Consider the following 24,483-nt stretch of genomic DNA (forward strand, 5'->3'; position numbering starts at 1 on the left):
AAGCACTGGTGACGTCAGGTGCTGCAGGCGCCTCGTTTGAAACTGCCAGTCCCGTGTCGTACATCTGTCTTTGCTTTCTTTCACTATCCAACGCCCACCCCCATGCCCTGCTGAGTGTGTACCCCTGGTCTCGTTGAAATTCTTGTTGTTTAAACGAATCTCGGCCGCTTCCTTTATAATGGAGTCCCAATATGTAGATGCAGGAGCCAACATTTTCAAACTGTATTTTATGTCCGTTTTCTAGGCAATGCTCCACTATGGCTGACTTGTCAAGCTCCCTTTGTTTTATGTGGTGCTTGTGCTCAGCACAACCCTCCGCAACCATATGAATTGTTTGTCCGATATAGAAGCTGCCACATTCACAGGGTTCACCATAAACGCTGGACACTCTAAGAGCCATGTCGTCTTTAACAGGGCACAACATATCTCGTATATCTTGGGGGCGGGCCAGAACATTGGTCTGCAGCAGACTTCCTAACTTGGTGCTAGTTGCTCCACAGTATGGCAAGAATGCAGTCTGTTTGGCCTCTTCTATTGATTCACCAGGTGTCTTTCAACAGCGGCCCTTGAAAGCATTTGCAATGTCTCTTTTGCTGTATCCATTTTCCCTGAAAACATGTTTTAAAGTTCTGCAATTCACACTGTAGGTGGTTGTTGTCAAAGATAATCTTGGCTCTATAAACCAAAGTGTTCAGGACTGCTTTCTTGTGTACATGGTGGTGGAAACTATTGACATTCAAGTACCGATCAGTGTGTGTTGGTTTCTGGTACACTGAATGACCTAGCTGGCCTCCTGCCTTCAACTCAACCAAAACATCCAAGAATGGTAGCTTGCCGTACTTCTCCATCTCAACAGTAAATTTAATGTTGGGATGGACACCATTCATGTGATCGACTAACTGCTGTAGCGTATCTTCACTATGTGGCCATATCAGGGAGGTGTCATCAACATATCATAGAAAGCAAGATGGTCGTCATGTTGCAGTTTGCAGAGCCTACTCCTCAAAGTGCTCCATGAAAAAATTTTCGACTGTTGGTGACAGTATATAAGTGAGAAATTGTAGCAGCCCGGCAGTCAGTGAACTCCTGACGACAATGGTGAGGATAGTCATCAAAAGCTCAAGTATTTTATTCAAACTGACGTGGCTTGAAAATCGAGAACGTTGTATTCATGTATGCCATCGCGAAAGACTCCAAGGACAAGTAGTAAACCAATTTTGTGAAAATTAGTGATTATTTGAGTGCTTATAGGTGCATTCAGTTTAATATTATGATTATTTACGCAGTATATACATTCAAACAATTAATCAAAAATGACAGCAAAATAACTAAATCATAAGTAACAGCCAATTTCATGACCATAAGACAAGGTACAGAAGCAGTGAACTAAAAGCAATTGGCGCCTCCAGGAGTAATGTTTGATGATCTGACACTGTGTGAAATGAAAACCTGACTGGAGAAAAGTTGAAGAAGGAAGGTTAGCAGTTTTTATCATAAAATGCACCCTTATGCCTTGACACACAGATATGCCCAAAACTTTATGATCGCTGCCCACTGCAATGTTGTATGCTGCGTGTTGGTACTGAGGGCACGTGACACAATAAGTGATGCATATGAGGGAGCAGAGACAAATCGGGAATCATTCTAGCGATGCTAAATGACGCAAATGTGAAAATTCACTGACTTACATAACTTTGGCAAAAGCCAGATTGTTGTGGCCAGTGCCTGGGAGTGAGCATCTCAGAAATGATCTACACCTCATCACAGAACATAGGGACCAGAGACTTGACTGCTCCCCAAAGCAGGATACGCAGCAATCTGTGCCAGATCTGGCAACAGAGTACAATGCTGGCACAGCCACATATGTTTGGGGGAATACTGTTCAGCACACAGTGCTGAATGTGGTGTTCTATGGAAGAGGCCCCCTACGTGTTCCCATGTTGACCCAACAACATCATTAATTATGATAACAGTGGGCACAGAATCATCGAGATTGGAACGCAAATCAATGGAATCAAATCATGTCACCTGGTCGGATGAATCCCATTTATTGTTAAACCAGATCAATGGCTGTGTCCAGATAAACCGTCCTCCAGGCGAACGGCTGCTCGAAATATGCATGACACCATGGATGCAAGCCAGTGGGAGCAGTATTATGTTATGGGAGACATTCACCTGTGTTTCCTTGGAATCTGTGGTTGTAATCAAAGGTACTATGATGTATGTCGACTACATGGACATTATCAGGGACCACTTATAACCCTTTATGCTTCCCCAATAAAAATAGCATCTTCCCGCATGAAACCTAAATGGGATACTATCAAGCATCAGCTCTGCATCCACAAATCAACTGCTCATAAATTATGAGAAGTGTGTGACCTGTGCATAGCCATGTGGCACCACAAACCTGTGGAAACCTGTCAAGTACTTGTTGAGTCCATGGCTGCAAAATCACTGCTGAATTGCATTCCAGAGGTGGACCAACACACTTTTAAGTAAGTGATCATAAGGTTTGGCTCATCACAGTATCTTTAAACAGAGATGAACAAAAATTTATGCATTAATTTTGCATTGCACATAAATTAAGTGATAAATACTCCATAAACAGGTTACTGTTGTACTGTGGTCTCACATACTTCACTATGTTCTGAAATATTCTGCCACATTTATAAATTGCTTCCAAGTGGAAATTACACTATATACAAAAACAAAAATCCAAAATTAATAGGCTCACACAGAGATGGCACTAACACCAATTAAAATCTTGCTCCTGTGGTTTTACATGTTGCACCATAGCGTATCTGATTTGTTGTGTAATGGAAAGTCAAATTTAAGCCAAACACTCTCCACAAATGGACCATGAAATGGTTCCATTCAAAAGCAGTCACCACCAACATTAAGACATTTATCCCACTGGGAGACGAGATGATCAATTCCTGTTGGCTGCTGATGGACCAACAACCGCACCCACACTCGCACTTCCATGTCCGACTGAAACTAACATCCACATACACCTTTCTTCAGGTTGTCAAAGATGTGAAAATCGCATGGTAAAAGATCCAGATTGTATGGAGGACATTGCAGTGTTTCCCAACGAAACTGCTGAACTGTAGCCTTCATCTGATTGGTAGCAAAGCACTAAATTGTCATACAAACTAATAAAATTGTGAACTCTCAGTCCACCAGTAAACCTGTATTACAAGGTGTACCACAGGGCTCAATCCTTGCACCCTTTCTCTTCCTTATATATATTAACGACATTACTCAACTCATTAACTCCCATTTTGTAAGCTATGCAGATGACATGTCAATCTTATTCTATGGAAGTGAATCTAATGAGCTAGAATCTCTTGCTACCAGTAGTGTAACAGAAGTAACAAAATACTTCAATGATCAGGGACTCATGATGAATGTCACCAAATATCAACTACTGACATTTAAAACAGGCAGTTCTCACCACAAAAATATGAATAGTGTGTGTAATATCTCTGCAACAGAAAATGGTTAACTGTAAATTCCTGGGTGTGTATGTTGATGAAAATTTGCGATGGGCATACCACATTAATTTCATATGCGGGAAAGTCAGTAGTGCCACTTATCTCCTCAGCCAGCTCGTAAAGGTAGTTCCTAGCCAAGCACTGAAATTAGTATATTATGGAACACTTTACCCCTTTCTCAATCATGGAATTGAACTATGGGGCTGTGCAGGCGATGTACATTTAAAAAGAATACTACTACTACAGAAAAGAGCAATAGACATGGGATGGGACATAGAGATTCAGGTCGTGAAGTGTTTGTGCAGCACAAATATCTGACAATATATTCTTTGTACATCTTCAGAATAGTTGTATTTTTTATAAGTCAACCAACAGAAGCTATCAAGGGCAGTGACTTACATGATCACAACACTAGAACAAAGTGTAACTATTTCCATAACAGAACAACGTTAAAAATGACTGATAGAAGTCCATATATCAGTGGCTTGATTTGGTACAACAAGCTACCAAACGCTTTAAGAACTTACATGGGAAATCTCTTTAAAACAAAATTAAAATCTTTTGTAATAGATAAATGTTTATATTGTTTCAACAAATTTTAAGATAGTGATTTAACAGCTGTAATGTGATAAATGTAAAAAATAGACATAAGAAGCAACAGCTACAGAATATAGTGTATTTTATAAGTGTAAATATAACCATCATTACGATGGCCCCACGCAAAGAAAATGTAAATGAATAAATAGTGTGGGAATAGGCATTACCAAACAACAGGATGACTCCATACAACATCATTCCTGGGCATTTTGTCTTTACGCTGCATCACAGTTTCTGCACAGTATCTTCAGAGAAATGTAATTGTGGTTCCACGCTCAAGGAAATCAACAAGCAGAGGGTCCCTACATTACTCCATGCTTGGTCATTTCATAAAAACCTTCCTATTTAAATAGGCACAGTGAAGAGTGAGTCATTCTCCATTTAGCTTTCAGTAAGAGGTGTTCTGCACGGTCAGTTTCTGTTAAAATATCTTGTGTGAACTGTGAAATGTGTTTTATTCATTTCATAACGCACACAATTTCAGAACATATGTCTGATGTACAGGAGACATGTCAAGGTTACAATTTGCTTATTTAAAATTTTGTCACACTTACAATAATACTTTGTGGAGCATTTACTTACTTAAAATTTGTCAAACTTACAATATTTTCATCTACTATAACTATCACAAATTTTTATTCCATTTTACGGATCCAGCTCAAAGTATCACTTCGTACTTGATGAAATCTTCCACAAAATAGTAGAATCATTCAATCAGAAAATCATGTAACTTGCTTTTTAAAATATTTATCTTCATATTCATTATGTCACACCCTTTTGTTGTGTTGTGAATTTTCATGGCTATCACTGAGGAGCCTGAGCAAGCTTTTTTAGGCGATGAGAGGTGAGCATACAGTTTTCTTTATGTCTTGTATCATATGAATGTTCAAAGTGATTGTTTTTTTAATACATCAGCTCTGCCGCGTGGGAAAAGAACCACCTCAAAGATGTATAATGAGGGGACAGTTAATATTTTTAGGTCTTTAAATAATGGTCGACATGATGCCCTCAGCTGTGCAGAGCACATGTTGCGAATGATTTTTTGCGACTTTAAAATCTGTGTAATGTTTCCCAAGTTACCCCAAAAAATTATGCCATTTCGAATAACTGATTCAAAGTTGCTATAATATGCTATTTTCCTGGTGGCCATATCAGTGGCACAGGCTAAAATTTCCATTGCAAATGCAAGGCTGTTTAATTTATTAGCTAGATAATCAATATGAGAATTCCAACTCAAAGTTCTGTCCAAGTTTATTCCCAGGAACCTGACTGAGTCAAGTTCTTCCATTTTTTGATTTTTGTGAGTGATGCAGATTTCTTCAGTTTTTGACTGTTTGGTTTAAACTCATGATGTGGGTTTCTGAAATGTTTAGCCTCAAGCCATTTAGACTGAACCATGTTTCCAGGTTACTTAACATAGTCATGAAACTCTGTGGCATACTGTCAGAATTTTTATTTTTAATTAGGGCAGAAGTATCATCTGCAAACAAAGTTAAATGATTATTTATGTGGAAAGGCAAGTCAAATGAAATGAGCATGTGGCTTCGTTGGCCAGGAGGCCCCATGCGGGGGATTTCGGTTGCTGTATTGCAAGTCCTTTTCAGCTGACGCCACTTCGGCGACTTGCGGATCAATGATGGTGAAGGACACACAACACCCAGTCCCCTGCCGGGAATTGAACCTGGGCCCCCTGCATGGTAGGTGGAAATGCTACCGCTACGCTACACCAGGCGGACAAGAGGTAAGTCATTTACATGGAACAGGAATGAATTGGGTCCAAGGATTGAGACTTGAGGAACACCTTGTGACACAGTTTTCCACTCTGAGACGTAATCTGCTCCATTTGATGTGATTACTACCCTTTGTTTCCTCTCCCAGAGATATGATTCAAACCATTTCAAAGCAATATTCCTTATGCCATACCTGTTGATGTTGAAAAGCATCAGGGCACGGTTTACAGTCGGATGCTTTTGTAAGATCACAGAATATTCCTGCTACCTTAGCTTTCATATCTCATGATGAAGTAATTTTTTCAATAAACTCATGTATCACATATACTGTGTTTTTGCCTTCTTGGAAGCCAAACTGTTTATGTGAAATGATATTCTGTGTTATGAAGCTTTGTATCTGTGAAGCAGCAATTTTTTCAAATAATTTTGATATGACAGGGAGTACAGAGGTGGAGTGATAATTTCCCACATCATCTTTTGAACCTTTTTTAAACAATGGTTTTACTTCTGCATATTTTAAGAGATCATGGAAGTAACCTTCTTCAAAGGATTTGTTTAGTATAAGAGAGAGAGGATGAGCTATTATGTTGTAAACATTTTTAATTATTTTGGTGGGTGGTCCATGCTGAGACTGTGTTGAACTTTTAAGACATTCACTGGTATTGCCTTTTAACCCAAAACTATTTACTTTCTGTTCATAATTTGCTATGTCTAAATCAGAGTTTGCTATATTTATGAAGTACTCATTGAAGCACTCACATATTTTGAGCTGGATTTATAACCAATTTTTCCTTGATTTTAATTTTTGAAATATCTTGTTTGTGGTTTTGGACACCTAATTCAGCCTTCACTACAGACCATACTTCCCTTGTTTTATTTTTCTGCTCAAGAATAAACTTGTTATTTGCCTTTTGTTTTGAAGCTTTCACAACTTTTACAAAATCAGGATCTTTGTTGTGCTTCAGCTGATTGTGTAGCTTCCTTTTCCTCTCACTGGATATTTTTATTCCTGGTGTGAACCATCTTATCTTACTTGATGTTTCGTTACAATATGATATTGGCACAGAAGTTTCATTAAATACTTCAAGAAAACTGTTTAATAATGTACTAAAGTTTTCATTTGTTGAATCACCATCCCCGAAACACCACTTAACTTTACTTAGTTTCTCAAACAATATTTCAATATTTGTTTTATTGACACTTCTTTTGATACATTTTTCTCGTGTTATGTGTATCAGTTTTTGGCAGTGAGACAAATGAGGCCAAGTGATCAGAAAGTCCTAAGACTAGACAGAATTTATTTACATTATCAAAGTAGTAATTTGTTACAATGTTGTCGATGCATGTTGCTGAGTGGATATTTTCTCTAGTGAACTCTGAAAAATTTAGTTAAAAACCAGACTTTTTAATTGAATCAATAAATTTTGTCGATTCTTTATTGTCATTTGCAGTGTTTATATTAAAATCTGCTGCTTTTACAATATTTTTTCTTTTCTTTCCTTAGCTTATCTAGCAAGCACTGGAATTTGGAGAGGAAAGGTGTGACTAAAGCCCTTTCTGGAATTCTGTAAATTGAAATGATTAACACATTAAGGTCTTTAAGCTCTACGCAACAACTTTCGAATATGCAATCTTCATTTAAACAATTAAAATCTGTTTTCACTTCATAGATTATACAAGAATCCTGGAGTATGCGCAGCAACCTCCGTGAGATTTTTTCCCTCCCTGCAATAGCTGCTTGCACATTGGAATTTTCAATTTTATTGAAAATATTTATTGTATTAGAGCTAAGCCAGTGTTCATTTAAACAAATAATTTTTATGCTTTTTGCATTCTGTGGGAAGAATTTGTAACTCATCAAGTTTGTAGCTTAGGCTGCTGGAAGATTTAGAATTTAAGCCATTTATATTCCAGTGCATCAAATAAGAATTTTCACTTGTTTTAATGGTATTAAGCATACATTTTTGTAGATTCTCTTTAGCAGTTTTCTTTTCAGATAATAGGCATTTTTCTTTTACCTCCCTTCCGGTAAATATTAGTTTCCCTTAGTTTCAATGGCTTTACAAATATCCATAAACATTTTGTTGAAGGTCATCGATCCTAGTCTGTTTAGATGAAGTCTAGACATTCCTTGCCCAAACTTGCATTTTAATTTATAAATATAGCACCTAGTCTGTCACAACACTCATTGAGTCTGCAATTGATTCGACTGATAAAACTGTCACTCACCAACTTCCTGTTTATGATTCCATTGATCACTATCCTGGAAGCAGGGTAAATTTTTCTGGCTGATCAGATTATATTTTTTGATTTGTTAATAATTTCCTCTTCACTGTATCCTCGAAAGGAATTTCTCCCAACATAGAAGAAAACGGCTTTGTAATTTTGGTTCACTTCTTTTTTGATGTTTTGTCTTGAATTTGTAATGCCTTTAAAATAGTTACTGAGCTGATGGAACCTAATTCCTGGTCAGACTTCAACTTCACAGGATGGCACTATGACATTTTTCAACATGGAATCGCCAACTATGAGAAATTCATTTTCAGCTACACTTTTAATGTTATGACATCTTTTGTTCTCGAACTTTTCACTTGTCCATTTACACATAGCATTTATGTCTACCGAGTCTGCGCTTTGTTTTAATTCACGTGGCGTGAATCGCTCATCTTGCAGGGAGCTCATATTTGCATCCCTCCACAAATGTTGTACTGCCTTGTAGGCTTCACACAATTAAAAAAAAAAAAAAAAAAAAACACCACTTTGAAGACGTTTATTTGAAGCTTCTATTTGGAATATATAACAACAGCATTGATAAAATTTTTAAAGGTATCAAGATAGACACTTTCATTTGGTTGATAGCCTGAACCTCTGAATAATACATAATATGCAAGATGCAGTACCTGAAGAGATCATCATTAATGTCAACCTAGGATACACTAAACATTCTCATCAAAATATGCCAAGGTGGGATAGCCCCACTTGTTATAACACCATCCTGAATAAAAATAATATTTTTTCCCCTTTCTACTCTGTTTCTAACATGAATAAAAATACTATTTACATGGGAACTTACCAAATTCTTTCCAAGGTGTAATTTTCTAAACCATAATGTTCGTAGCAACATTTTTGTATCATCTCCTCCTTCCATGTCACACGTGCAATACGAACATTCGCATACCAACCCACATCAACCATTTGTGTGTCACAAACAATCGTCACACATGTCGATTCACATTCTGGACCTGCTTTCAGATCTGAAGGGTAGTGCCTTTGCGGCCAATGCTCCCATTTGAAACTGAGTGCAACATACATGTGAAAAGTTGCGTGCCTCCAGCATCTTTCACAGCATGAAATGCAAATATTCAGACATTTACTGTTTCATCACAATAAACCAGGCTTCACGCACACACTTGCAGCAGCCACCTTGCCTGCTCCAAGAGACAATGCTGCAAATTCGGCCTTCACTTCATGTCCAAAGCTTAGCAACATCAGAAGGTGGCAATTTGAGGAGAGTACTAACAGCACTTTGTGGTTCATGACAATTGTGAATATTTCTATGGCAACAGGAGTCCTCAGTGGTGATGCTAGATATGTCAGTTAACTCTGCCACCTACCGGTTCAAGCGGAAGTCATCAGAAACATCATCCTGTCATGGAAGTCATCAGTAACGTAATACTGTCACGGAAGTCATCAGTAACGTCATACTGTCACTGCCTCAAACGAACAAGTTCGATGCAGTGAAGTTCGCACTCCTACAACAGCTCTCAGGTAACCCTGAACAACAAGTACAGGAGGCTTTGGCAACACTCTGTGACACATCTGGCGATGTATCTGTGCCCTCTGTGCCAAACAAGGTACTACAGATGCTATGGATGGTTAAACTACCAATGGAACTTCAACTAGCAATGACTAAACGAGTCTGAACCTCTCGAGAAATGACTCGTGCTAACTGACTGTATGTTCCCCATCACCCATCACTGTTGATTAATAAACAAACAGGATGATGACACGCCAGGCAGCAGATGGGTGTTACCATCTTCATTGCCAACCACAGCCAGATGAGCAGCTTAACATAACCTGAGGGTGACATCATGCTTCATTCTCTACTACAGTAAGAACACCCTGCCCCTGCCAGAGATGAGGTCACGCCCAGTGATGCGACCTCTTCACGACTGCTGTTCTGCTGGTGTCATAGTACCTATGGGCAGACAGCTTGAAAATATCAAAAAACACGTGAGATCCCAAGCTGGCTGAAATAGGTGCTTCAGCCCATTCATCACAACATAGTGACCTATCACTCTTGCATGGTGCACAGGCTCACATCTCTTCTACGGTACCCATGGGCAGAGGCCTCTTCGTTCATGACCTAACTACAAAACAATTCTTCCTTGTTGATATCGGCTCTGATATCAAGTCCCTGCTCTATAACAGCATGTCCACTTTCGAGGTGTCATCGAGTAATAGTCTACACTTCAGTAGATGACTCACATATCTCCATCCATTGCATCATCTTGTGCACTGTTCAGCTTACACTGGATTTATAATGCATCTGGACATTTTAGGTCATGGATGTGCACAAGCCTGTTATTGGCATGGACTTCTTACACCAGCACAAACTTTTGCCTGACATAGTGCACGTGGCGTCAACACACCACAATACCTGGGCTGCGGTCTGAGGACAATTCTCTTAGACTACACCCACTACAATGTATTCTGCCAGATATATTAGTAGTCATGAATCTATGATAGAAAAAATCCACCAGTATGTGTCCACAATTCAAAGCATTCTCTCCTCTCAGCAGCAATACAGTGACTTCTTCACAGAAGCACAAGCACTTCACAATGAAAATTCTGACCTCTGCCACAGCATAAAAGTGTCAAAAACCGAACCTGCAACAGTATGCACACTTATACGCGAGCTCATTTGACACAAGCCAGCTGCTAACCTATACTGTGCACCCTCCTCACCGCCATAATCTGGACTTCACAGGCATTCTGCTGCGCCACGCACAAATGCTAGATGTCAACAATAACTTAAAACTGGCCACCACGTATCAGGTGCCCCCCTTCAATTTGCCACCTGCCTCGAGACGGTTCTCAGCGAAGCACTCAGCACAGCTGACTAACAACAATGCACACCTCATAGTCGGTATGCTACTAACTACAGTGTTAGTTAACAGGCAGAGCACTTGTCCCAGCCACCACCTGCACTCGGGCTTACGCGTGTGCAGTACGCGTCGGTATGATGCTTAGGGTTATGACAACAGATGGTCCTCGTGTCAGACACATACCGCATTGCCTCTGTCTTGCAAATTTACAAGCAACTGAAAACACTATTTTGAACTTGTACATGCAGATATTGTCCACCATCCGGCAGCCCCTAGGCATCACAAATTAAACTTCTTCCCATGAAGGATGGTTAAACAATCCATGCAGCTACCCTAGCCTGAATCTCCAAGACTTTACGCATGTGCTCACAGGTGCAACAATCTATAGCATTATCAACAGCAAACATGCTTATCTACAAATCAAAAGTAGATATCTTAGGTGTTGCAAAACAACTCAAATCACTTAAGAAAGGTAAGTCTTCCAGTCCATATGGTATATCAATCAGGTTCCTCTCAGAGTATGCTGACACAACAGCGCCTTTCTTAGCAATCATATACAACCACTCACTTGACGATAGGTCTGTTCCTAAAGACTGGAAAGTAGCACAAGTCACACCAATATTCAAAAAGTGAAATATGAAAAACCCATTGAATTGCAGACCCATATCACTGACTTCAGTTTTCAGTAGGATTTTGGAGCATATACTGTACTCAAACATTATGAATCACCTTGAAGAAAATAACTTATTGATACATAATGAACACGGATTAAGAAAATATCATTCTTGTGCGACAAAGCTAGCTCTTTATTCCCATGAAATAATGAGTGCTGTCGACAAGGAATCTCAGATCAATTCCATATTCATAGATTTCCAGAAGGCTTTTGAGACAATTCCTAGCAAGTCACTATTAATTAAATTGCATGCATATGGAGTATTGTCTCAGTTGTGTGACTGGATTCGTTATTTCCTCTCAGAGAGGTCACAGTTCATAGTGATAGACAGTAAATAATCAAGTAGGACAGAAATGATATCTGGCCTTCCACAAGGTAGTGTCATAAGCCCTCTGCTGTTCCTGATTTACATAAAGGATCTAGGTGATAATCTTAGCAGCCCCCTTAGATTGTTTGCATACGACGCTATATTTTACTGTCTAGTAAAATCATCAGACGATCAATTCCAATTACAAAATGATCTAGAGAGAATTTCTGTATGGTGCAAAAAGTGGCAATTGGCATTAAACAAAAAAAACGCGGAAGGTCATCCACATGGGTACTAAAAGAAACCCAATAAATTTTGGGTATATGATAAATCGCACAAATCTAAGGGCTGTCAATTAAACTAAATACCTCGGAATTACAATTACAAGCAACTTAAATTGGAAAGACCACATAGATAATATTGTGGGGAAGGCGAAACAAAGACTGTGCTTTCTTGGCATAATACTTATAAGATGTGACAAACCCACTAAAGAGACAGCCTACATTACACTTGCCCATCCTCTGCTGGAATATTGCTGTGCCGTGTGGGATCCTTACCAAGTAGGATTGATGGAGGACATCGAAAAATTGCAAAGGAGGGCAGCTCGTTTCATGTTATCATGGAATAGGGGTGAGAGTGTCACTGAAATGATACGTGAATTGGGGTGGCAGTCACTGAAACAAAGGCGGTTTTCTTTGTGGCGTGATCTATTTACGAAATTTCAATCACCAACTTTCTCTTCCGAATGCCTACATATTTTGTTGACATCCACCTACGTAGGAAGAAATGATCATCATAATAAAATAAGAGAAATCAGAGCTTGAATGGAAAGATTTAGGTGTTCTTTTTTCCCATGCACCATTCGAGAGTGGAATGGTAGAGTAGTATGAAAATGGTTCGATGAAATCTTTGCCAGGCACTTAAGTGTGAATTGCAGAGTAACCATGTAGATATAGATGTATATGTACAAATTTTTATGTGCCCTGACGTTATACAAAAGGTTGCCACCATAATACCAATCAGACTTTATGAATACCTTCTTACACCTTATGGCTTAAAGAATGCTACACAAACGTGGTATCAGTTCATTGACGACCTGTTCTGCCACTTCCCCTTTTGTTATATGAGTCTTGATGATATTTTGGTTTTCTCATGTTCCTCAGAGAAGCACACAGTTCACCTAGAACAATTTCTAGCCATGCTGCAGCAGGGTACTGTTATCATGAGTGAAGCCAATGAAGCCAAGTCACAGCTACGTCAGTCAGAAGTAAAGATTCCAAGACTTACCAAGCGGGAAAGCACCGGCAGACAGGCACATGAACAAAACACACAAACACACACACAGAATTACTAGCTTTCGCAACCGATGGTTGCTTCTTTTGTCTTTCCCTCTCCTTCCTGAAGAAGCAACCATCGGTTGCTTGTGTCTGTGTATGTGCGGATGGATATATGTGGGTGTGCGAGTGTACATCTGTCCTTTTTTTTTCCCCTAAGGGAAGTCTTTCCGCTCCCGGGATTGGAATGGCTCCTTACCCTCTCCCTTAAAACCCACATCCTTTCGTCTTTCCCTCTCCTTACTGAAGAAGCAACCATCGGTTGCGAAAGCTAGTAATTCTGTGTGTGTGTTTGTGTGTTTTGTTCATGTGCCTGTCTGCCGGCGCTTTCCCGCTTGGTAAGTCTTGGAATCTTTGTTTTTAATATATTTTTCCCATGTGGAAGTTTCTTTCTATTTTATTTACATCAGTCAGAAGTAATGTTTATTGGTCACACACGTAATGCATCCGGCATTAAGCCAATCATCGAACAAATTGACATGGTTAAGAACTTGCCTCTTCTCGAAACTTACCAAGACTTACATCATTTCCTCCTCAGGATTCTCAATTTTTATCGCAGACATCTCCCATATGCTGCCAAGCTTCATTACCCCTTACAGATGCCTACCGTATTTACTTGAATCTAAGCCGCACTCGAATCTAAGCCGCACCTGACAAATGAGACTCGAAATCAAGAGAAAAAAAAAATTCCCGAATCTAAGCCACACCTGAAATTTGAGACTCAAAATTCAATGGGAGAGAAAAGTTTTAGGCTGCACCTCCAAATCGAAACAACGTTGGTCCATTGTAATATGACACACAATTTAGGTCAAATGAATGACGATAAAGCTACAGTAGTTTGGTTCGAGTCTTAAGTTTAGCAGTTAAGCTTTACCAGGTAGTCATTGCTACGCGTCAAGCGCTCCATCCGTATTTATACGGGTACCCTTCCTTTTTTGTGTACTTCGTCTCGTTTGAATCGATTGCTTATTTTTCTTTGATCTGATAAGTTCCATTCTCTTTGTTATAGGTGTTTACGTCACACTAAGCTGAAAATGCATTACTGTACTGTGTCATGCATTGTTTGTCGCATTCTGATAATGAGTGTTTACGGCAAGTCACCACTCATGGCATTGCTTGCATTTGTGCACGCTACTGCCACCATAAAAAAAAAGAGGTATTGTCTCATTAGAGAAACAATGGTGAGAGACTGCTATTTGTTGTTACTTACAGCGCTGCTTTCTTTGATAATGATCAACAAGAACCAAATAATAAAAAATGGCTATGAGCACTATGGGACTTAACTTCTGAGGTCAGCAGTCCCCTAGAACTTGGAACTACTTAAGCCTAAGCTATGGACATCACACACATCCATGCCCGAGGCAAGATTCGAACCTGCGACCGTTGTGGTCACGTGATTCCAGACTGTAGCTCCTAGAGCAGCTCGGCCACCCCGGCCGGCACCAAATAATAGACTGCGTAAGATAGACGATGTTCTGAACGAGAGTTTAGCAAAAATTTTTCTCCGTTTGAAAATCTTTGCAGACACCTCTTTAGTACATTACATTCTGCACAGAAATTAGAGTCACCTTAAATTTAAAAATCTAATCAATTGCCGTGCTTCATTTCTGACTGTCCCTATTAGGCATAAGAATAATACGAATATAAACATGACATGTTCTTCCGCATTTCCTGTTGTCTCACTCTAGTTTTATGGTTTATTAGGCAGACAGGATTTAAATGAGATAGCAGCAAACACAAAAGAATACATGGCAAAACGTTTATGTTCATATTATTCTTATGGTGAAGAGAATACTGCATGTGATTCACAATTCATAAAAGTTCCTATTAGCAACCATCTCTTCTCAGAGGTAGGAAAAAATTCAGAATGTAGAGTTGGCCATATTGACAAACATCGCAAACAGTCTTGCCAGTCGGATTTTCGTAGTACATTGAAACATTGCTACATTTGAAGATGAACAATACGGAATTTGTATTTACTTCGTTGGATAATGTATGAAAATGCAGTGGTCGAAACTAGGAGCGGAGAAAAAAGCTCATCTTCCGTCGTTTTTCTTTCTTTTCTCTCTCTCTCTCTCTCTCTCTCTCTCTACCCTCTCCCCCTCCCCCTCCCCCACCCCCATCCCCACCCCCACCCCCCACAACCCAGAAGCTTACCTCACACTCACCACTGATGCTAGCAAATCTGTGGTGGTTGTGGTACTTCAGCAGGTCGTTGACAGTCTCAGCAGAAATTGTAGGCCTCCAACAGTGAGCTTTTCGCTGTGTATATGGGTTACAAACATTTTCGAGAAGACACTGATCATAAGCCACTGGTAGACACCACTAGAAATCCCTCCTAAGGTGCCATATCTCGGCAGTATAGACACTTAGAACTCATCATGCAGTGTACTACTGATGTGAGTCAAATTCACAGCATAGACCACATCATCACCAACTATCTGTCCCAAATCTGTGTGATATTTCTGTAGTATGATTATAAACTTATGGTAGCCAAGCAAGGGAACGGCTACATCATCACTGATCATCTTAACGGTATGGTTAAAATCCTGTAGATTGAACATTGCACTCTAGTCTCCACTAATATAACAATGCTCTGAGACGTTTCTCAAGACAGACCAAAGTCCACTGTTTCGATCACTACATGTCTAAAATGTTTGACAGACTACCCAACTTTAGCCACCCGAGTATGAGAGCATTTGTACAATTAGTGACAGTTTTGTGTAATCTGATGTCAAGTGTGATGGCCATCACTGAGCGCAGAGTTGCCTTTCATGTCAGTATCCAAAAGCGAACTGCCACACACAGCCACAATTCGAGCGGTTCCCTATTCCAAGATGAGATTCCGTCATGTCAACTTGGACACTCCTGGACCACTCAAGGATTCTGACAGATTCCGTTACCCACTTTTGATCAACAACAGAACATCTCATTGGGTTGAAGCAACTTCCTTATGTGACAACACCGCTGAAATGGTTGCATGTACCTTCATGGAAACCTCGAATGGTTCATTTTGGCGTGCTTGATCTGGTTGCCACTTATTAGGGCTGCCAGTTTGAGTCAGATGTCTTCAATGCCCACGTGTGGAAAACAGCATATCACCTACAGAGCAATGGCCTCATTGAGAAGTGACACAGGACTACGAAGCAGTCCTAATGTGCCACAATGTTTCGTGGATGTAAGTGCTGCCTTGGATTCTCCTTGGATCTGCTCCTCATATGAAGAAGATTTACGTATCTCCCCAGCAGAGTCATACCAGCTGACTTTGCAGGACCTATTAACGATGCCCAACAACAGGACCCACTGGCACTCTCACAGCAGGCAAATGCCAGGATGGTTCCTCTGAAAGGGCACGGCCGATTTCCTTCCCCATCCTTCCCTTATCCAATGAGACCAATGACGACGCTGTCTGGTCTCCTTCCCCAAGCAACCAACCAACTCTCACAGCATGTTCGTCACACAACTCAGAAGATGCACTTGCCACCTCTGGCTCCCCATACAACCCCCACAGTACTCATACACAAAGAGCTCTCTACTTGTGAATATGTCACAGTGACTGATGACACAGTTCGGACAGCTCTGCAACTGCCACACACTATTCCATGTCTGGTACTCCAATGCAGGCCACACCATATGTTATCATGCTTCACCGCAAGCCCATGGCAGTCTCCCTCTCCCATCTCAAGCCTACCTGGGTTCTACAAGGCACTCCAGATATATCGCATCCTGAGGACGACACCTCGGTCAACACTACTGTCGATCAAGACTTGCTGCAGCTTCCTTCCCCACCAGCACAGTCGTCTCTCTATGACCGAACTCCTGCTGTTCTATCACCACCACCATCGCCTCCGACTTGGCCATCCACGCCAAGCTACGACCACCCGCGATATCCACCGCAGCACACCTGGTACACTACCACGTCTTCAATTTACACATCAATTATGACAATCACTTGAGAAATGTGCAAGTTACAACATGGCCAATCCAGTTGCCCACGTCGACGCAACAACACACAGCAATGCAACAATGCACAGTGCTCCCCATTACCAGTAGGAAGCCCTGTGTGAGTATCAATTTTAGTGCCATTTCCAGAACCCTCTGCCATGAGAAGAGAATTATCTTTAGACTATGCATAGAAAGAATAGTGTGACTTTAGTCCTGGCCCAAGGCAGCACATATGTTTAAGTCAGCTAATAAAGCTTATGTACATGTACCCACTGCATTTGTTATTTATGGCAGTTGTAAATACTGTCCAGTACTGTGATCTACACACAAACTTCTTTCAAAGTCTTTAGTTTCTTTATTCTAATAAACAACCCCTCTTTCTGAGAACTTATTGCAACTCTAGAAGTATTCAAATCTCCAAATATTGTTGTTTTGAAAATTCAGTGTTATTCTCTTGTGGTCCTAATTTTTCTGATTACAAAAAATCTAGACTTTTACTAAAACAACATTTTTATGAAATATTTCAGTTAGATTTTCAGTTTCCATAAATTTGTTAGTTGGCTTTGCTGGAACATGGGGGTAAAAGTACACATACTAAATTCTGCCCATAAATGTAGAACTGGCTATGTGTACTATTATAACGATATTTAAACAACTGCTAATTAAAATAACTTCAATACCTAATGTTTATATGTACTCTCTACTTTTCCTGTCTTCTACATTGTTATTTTAAATGTAACAGCTTCGTATCCAAGCAATTTATTACATACCTATTTCCGTGCCCACAGTTGACAATGCCACAGGCTTGTGTGCTTTCGTAGGACAGTGTTAGAACAGTAGTCCACACGGAGCTACTGTAGAAAACAGTCAAATGTGTACAGACACTTCTTGAGTATGGACATTGTATTATTGCCACTTGTTAAATTTTGTCAGACTTCCAAGGGTCAAGGTGGTTTACTGATTTATCGTGTTAGAAATATGAAGTTAACTGTACAAAAATTGACCATCATATGCTGACTGTCAAAATAAAAAGAATAAAATGAAAATCTACTTTAAAGGCATTATGCAAAGTTATTTAAAATTTACTCAAAGCACCTAGTAATAATCAACAGGAAACAGAGAGGCACTGAATCAAACAGATCAATAAATTTCCATGATCAAGAAATCTTGTGTTACTTTCTCTCTCTCCAAAAAGTAAATAAAAGTGTAATTACAGTTTTAATTAACTTGTGCACTTGGCCGAGGAGTGACCAAGGCATTACAGCTGGTGGGAAAAAATTATATATATATATATGAAAGGGAGAGAGAGAGAGAGAGAGAGAGAGAGAGAGAGAGAGAGAGAGAGAGAGAGAGAGAGAGAGAGGAGGAAAAAGAAACTCATATTTCATTGCAAAAACTCACCTGCACACAAGGAACCTTTGGCAAAGGAAAAGGCATATGGGGTGCAAATTGTTGGAACATTCACTCCTTTCATAAGATTGGTCCACCTGTTATCATATCCAAACAAATGTGTTGCTGGAAAACATTCCGAGTCAAGTAAAGAGCTTATGGTAACCCTGCATGGATATTTCTGGACTTTACAAACTAACACTTCAAGCATCTAATCTGCTCACTTGAGACATGCAGAACAAAGTGTACTCAGCTAAAAGGGGATTAGATAATAAATTATTAAGTGTTATTTTGGCATTGCCCATGTACATAAAATTACATGCTAGGAGCAGAAAAGAAATATGATGCCATGACATCAACATTTCACAACATAAACCATACAGTCATGCTGCTGCGACAGATGTACCTGCTGTTGCACAGCCTGGAGGACTTGTAACATCAGCACTTCTCTGGCTTGCTCTTCGGCTTTCCAACGAGAATCCTGCTTTTGCCACATCAACCGCGCTTCTTCACTGCAACATTAAGCACTGTTTCAGAAATTATTCAAAGATCATGTAACATAACAGTCTTCACTGATCAAGAGCTGAAATGTTTCGAAAAAAAAAAAAAAATCAAATATGGTAAACAAAGAAAGCATTGTCAGAACACTTTAATACTAAATTATAGCGGGTCATTCAATAAATAATTAAGGAACATTTCAAGGTCCTTGCAACAAACATCTGGCTGGGGGTGATAGACCACGTCATGAGGAACCACTTCTGTTCGAGGCAAAATGTTTCCTGATGATTTCTGGCAATGCTAGGTGCCATTTAAGATTAGACATACATATGGGAGATGACAGGGAGTAGACCCTCTCTGGCATTCACAGGCAATCCGCGTTGCCTATGAAGTCACCCGCTCCACATGTAAGGCAGTAGACCGAGCAAAACTGAAATTTCTGATTCATTTATGAAAGATCTTTCACTTTGAGACACCCATTCTTATGGTTTTCTTGTTGAAAACCTCAATTTTCTGTGGTGAGTAGTATGTGGATGCAACACACATGGTTAGCAGACACTGCTAGTTCTGTGAAATCTTGTTGTTCGAGGACCAGCAAATACTAAAGGATGCCTAGCGTCAGTGAAAAGCATGAGCAAACATTCTGTCTCTAACAATACTTGTTCCCCATGGCATGATACATCATCCCAAGAAATTTGTCACAAAGAGTTTGAAACACCCTATATGTACTAGTTAGTTCTCTGAATGCAACCTTTTGTTGTCTATCTATCTCTGCCTTCTTCTATCCTCTTTCAGTTGGTGCCTGTTACTTTCTTCAGTTCTTTATTCAATGATTGGGTGGTCTGCCTTGTTGTCTCCTGTCTTTCTTACATCATTTCTTCATGCGATATATCTTGCCTATTCCTATTTTAGAGTCTTTAAACTTCTCTGCAACATCCTGAACTCCTGTTATTTTGCTTTCGAAAGACTTGTTTCAAATCCAAGTTTCAAAGCCATGTATTAATATAGAGAGGACACACTTTTCAAAAACAGCCTCATTTAAGTGATTTTTTGACTGAGACTCCTGGATATTCAAATGTGTGCTAAGGATGGGTTCCATGAAAACAGACCACAAGGTCCAAAGAAAACCAGTTTCATGTGAGATGTTGAAGAAGTTTGAAGTGATTTGACACTTGGGTGCCTCACTATGAGTTAGAAACAAAAAGGCAGTCACAGGAGTGGCACCATCCTCAATCACAAAATGAGAAGAAATTCAAGACAGCTCCCTCTGCTGGCAAATTCATGAAGACAGTCTTTTGAGATAGTGATGATGCCACTCTCATGGATGTGTTTGCATTACAAAAAGGGTAAAGCATTAATTCAGACGCATATATTAACACTCAGGGCTAACTCAAAAACTGTTTTCAACATGTTTGGTCTGACAAGCATCCAAAAGAAATTTTGCTCCAACACGACAATGCACAGCCACATACAACTATCAGAACCTGGGAGCACATCATCAAACTGGGATGGACATCACTGTCTCAATCAGCCTATAGCCCAGACCTGGCACCCTCAGACTTCTATCTGTTTGGACCAGTTAAGGTCTGTATTGTTTTCCTCATCATTGCGTGTTCTGGGTTCGTATTCTGCATCAAGTCAATTGGACTTCAATAAAAGTTTTTATCTTTTCTCATTGCCTACACTTTCTCCTTGGCAGGAAACATCCAATCAGGTTCCACACATTGCCAGTGCTAAGTCTTTAGGACCACAGAATTTCATTTAGGTCACAATCCATCATATTTGTAATTCATAAATAAAAGTTTAAAACAGTCACCTTGTTTATCTGGATATCAACAAGTGCTTCTTCAAGATAATAATACATTGGCTAATGATAGAACCTACAGATGCACGTGTATACTCCAATAACCAGAATGCCAGAAAGCATTAAACACTGACATATGGCTACAGAATGCACTGGGGACTACGTAGAAAACAATATGTATAAAAAAATGTTGACTGGTACCGTCGCCAAATTCTAACTCTTATGAATAAATATGCTCTGAGGAAAAAATTGTTTTGGTGCATTATTTACTGAACAACTCTTGTACATTCAACAAAACAAGAATTTATTTACTTTATTATGCTACAATGAGATACTTCACTCAAGTGACCTTGACTTACATGTTTTAAGAAAAGAGCATATTGCTATCCACCATATATAGGAGACAACACTGAAGAACCAAAGAAACTTTGGTACACCTTCCTAATATTGTGTAGGGCTCCCACGAGCATGCAGAACTGCAGCTAATGTCTGAAGTACAGCTGGAGGGAATTGAGACCATGAATCCTGCAGGGCTGTCCATCAATCTGTAAGAATATGAGGGGGTGGAGATCTCTTCTGAACAGCACTTTACAAGGTATACCTGATATGCTCAATAATGCTCATGTCTGGGAAGTTTGGTGGCCACAGGATGTGTTTAACTCAGAAGTGTGTTCCTGGAGCCACTCTGTAACAATTGTGGACATGTGGGGTGTCACTTTGTCCTGCTGGAACTGCCCAAGTTTGTCAGAGTTCACAATGGGCATGAATGGATGCAAGTGATAAGACAGGGCGCTTACATATGTGTCACCCCAGTCAGAGTCATATTTAGATGTTTCAGGGTCTCATATCACTCCAACTGCACATGCCCCACACCATTACAGAGCCTCCACCAACTTGAACAGTCACCCAATCACATGCAGGGTCCATGGAATCATAAGGTTGACTCCAGGCACGTACACACCCATCTGCTCGATAAAACTTGAAACAAGACATGTATCCAGTCATCAATAGTACAATGTCGGTGTTGACAGCCCAGGCAAGGCATTAAGCTTTATGTTGTGCAGTCATCAAGTGAACCTTTGGCTCTGAAAGCCCTTATCAATGATGCTTTGTTGATGATTCACAAGCTGAAACTTGTTATTATGTTGTTGATTGTGTTGGGTTCATAAACATTTTATTTTATCTGTCATTACTTTCATATTGTAATTTCATGTACTGACACATTCCACGACCTTGGAGATTTGCCTCCTCAATTTGGTCCAATGGAACTAGACGTTTAAATAAAATAAATAGAAAGCTGCATGGTGCTGGAGTGAGAGCAGGGAAGGGGATAGGTAGATGGGGAATGGGAAGTACTTAAGCTTGTGGCCAGCATGTGTGTGTTCTCTACTTCAGAAGAACGCCTTTTGACTGAAACCTTAATTATATATCAGTCTTTTTGTTGTGCCTGTTTACGGATCAAGATCTTCTCAGTAAGGTGGGTAGCAAACTACCCTTTTCATAATACTGTTGTTATTCCATCCTGGACTTTCCATTGTTTGAGTTATGTGATTTCTGTTGTCAAGACTAGATACAAGAGTATACTAAGGACCTGTTGACACCTACTTGCATGTTGTTGTTGTGGTCTTCAGTCCTGAGACTGGTTTGATGCAGCTCTCCATGCTACTCTATCCTGTGCAAGCTGCTTCATCTCCCAGTACCTACTGCAACCTACATCCTTCTGAATCTGCTTAGTGTAGTCATCTCTTGGTCTCCCTCTACGATTTTTACCCTCCGCGGAGCCCTCCAATGCTAAATTGGTGATCCCCTGATGCCTCAGAACATGTCCTACCAACCGATCCCTTCTTCTGGTTAAGTTGTGCCACAAACTTCTCTTCTTCCCAATCCTATTCAATACTTCCTCATTAGTTATGTGATCTACCCATCTAATCTTCAGCATTCTTCTGTAACACCACATTTCGAAAGCTTCTATTCTCTTCTTGTCCAAACTAGTTATCGTCCATGTTTCACTTCCATACATGGCTACACTCCATACAAATACTTTCAGAAATGACTTCCTGACACTTAAATCTATACTCGATGTTAACAAATTTCTCTTCTTCAGAAATGCTTTCCTTGCCATTGCCAGTCTACATTTTATATCCTCTCTACTTCGACCATCATCAGTTATTTTACTTCCTAAATAGCAAAACTCCTTTACTACTTTAAGTGTCTCATTTCCTAATCTAATTCCCTCAGCACCACCCTATTTAATTTGACTACATTCCATTATCCTCGTTTTGCTTTTGTTGATGTTCATCTTATACCCTCCTTTCAAGACACTGTCCATTCCGTTCAACTGCTCTTCCAAGTCCTTTGCTGCCTCTGACAGAATTACAATGTCATCGGCGAACCTCAAAGTTTTTATTTCTTCTCCATGGATTTTAATACCTACTCCGAATTTTTCTTTTGTTTCCTTCACTGCTTGCTCAATATACAGATTGAATAATATCGGGGAGAGACTACAACCCTGTCTCACTCCCTTCCCAACCACTGCCTCCCTTTCATGTCCCTCGACTCTAATAACTGCCATCTGGATTCGGTACAAATTGTAAATAGCCTTTCGCTCCCTGTATTTTACCCCTTCCGCCTTCAGAATTTGAAAGAGAGTATTCCAGTCAACATTGTCAAAAGCTTTCTCTAAGTCTACAAATGCTAGAAACGTAGGTTTGCCCTTCCTTAATCTAGCTTCTAAGATAAGTCGTAGGGTCAGTATTGCCTCACGTGTTCCAACATTTCTACAGAATCCAAACTGATCTTCCCCGAGGTCAGCTTCTACCAATTTTTCCATTCGTCTGTAAAGAATTCGCGTTAGTATTTTGCAGCTGTGACTTATTAAACTGATAGTTCGGTAATTTTCACATCTGTCAACACCTGCTTTCTTTGGGATTGGAATTATTATATTCTTCTTGAAGTCTGAGGGTATTTCGCCTGTCTCATACATCTTGCTCACCAGATGGTAGAGTTTTGTCATGACTGGCTCTCCCAAGGCCGTCAGTAGTTCCAATGGAATGTTGTCTATTCCGGGGGGCTTGTTTCGAATCAGGTCTTCCAGTGGTCTGTCACTCTTCACGCAATATTTTATCTCCCATTTCATCTTCTTCTACATCCTCTTCCATTTCTATAATATTGTCCTCAAGTACATCGCCCTTGTACAGACCCTCTATATACTCCTTCACCTTTCTGCTTTCCCTTCTTTGCTTAGAACTGGGTTTCCATCTGAGCTCTTGATGTTCATACAAGTGGTTCTCGTATCTCTAAAGGTCTCTTTAATTTTCCTGTAGGCTGTATCTATCTTACCTCTAGTGAGATAAGCCTCTACATCCTTACATTTGTCCTCTAGCCATCCCTGCTTAGCCATTTTGCACTTCCTGTCGATCTCATTTTTGAGACGTTTGTATTCCTTTTTGCCTGCTTCATTTACTGCATTTTTATACTTTCTCCTTTCATCAATTAAATTCAATATTTCTTCTGTTACCCAAGGTTTCTACTAGCCCTCATCTTTTTACCGACTTGATCCTCTGCTGCCTTCACTATCTCATTCCTCAAAGCTACCCATTCT

The 24,483-nt window shown here is 39.9% G+C and overlaps 1 protein-coding gene across 5 annotated transcripts in view; it reads right to left on the minus strand.

Annotated features, from left to right (window-relative positions):
• Positions 1-24,483, minus strand: part of LOC126284460 (trichoplein keratin filament-binding protein) — a 713,651-nt gene that overhangs the window by 25,550 nt on the left and 663,618 nt on the right. For all 5 annotated transcript variants that reach the window (XM_049983385.1, XM_049983387.1, XM_049983386.1 and 2 more), the window contains one exon: positions 18,987-19,092. In XM_049983385.1, the coding sequence (XP_049839342.1) occupies positions 18,987-19,092 (106 nt within the window). The remainder of the gene's footprint in view (positions 1-18,986; positions 19,093-24,483) is intronic.

The sequence above is a fragment of the Schistocerca gregaria genome, chromosome 8, assembly GCF_023897955.1.
Source record: "Schistocerca gregaria isolate iqSchGreg1 chromosome 8, iqSchGreg1.2, whole genome shotgun sequence".
In the NCBI taxonomy this organism is placed as follows: domain Eukaryota; kingdom Metazoa; phylum Arthropoda; class Insecta; order Orthoptera; family Acrididae; genus Schistocerca; species Schistocerca gregaria.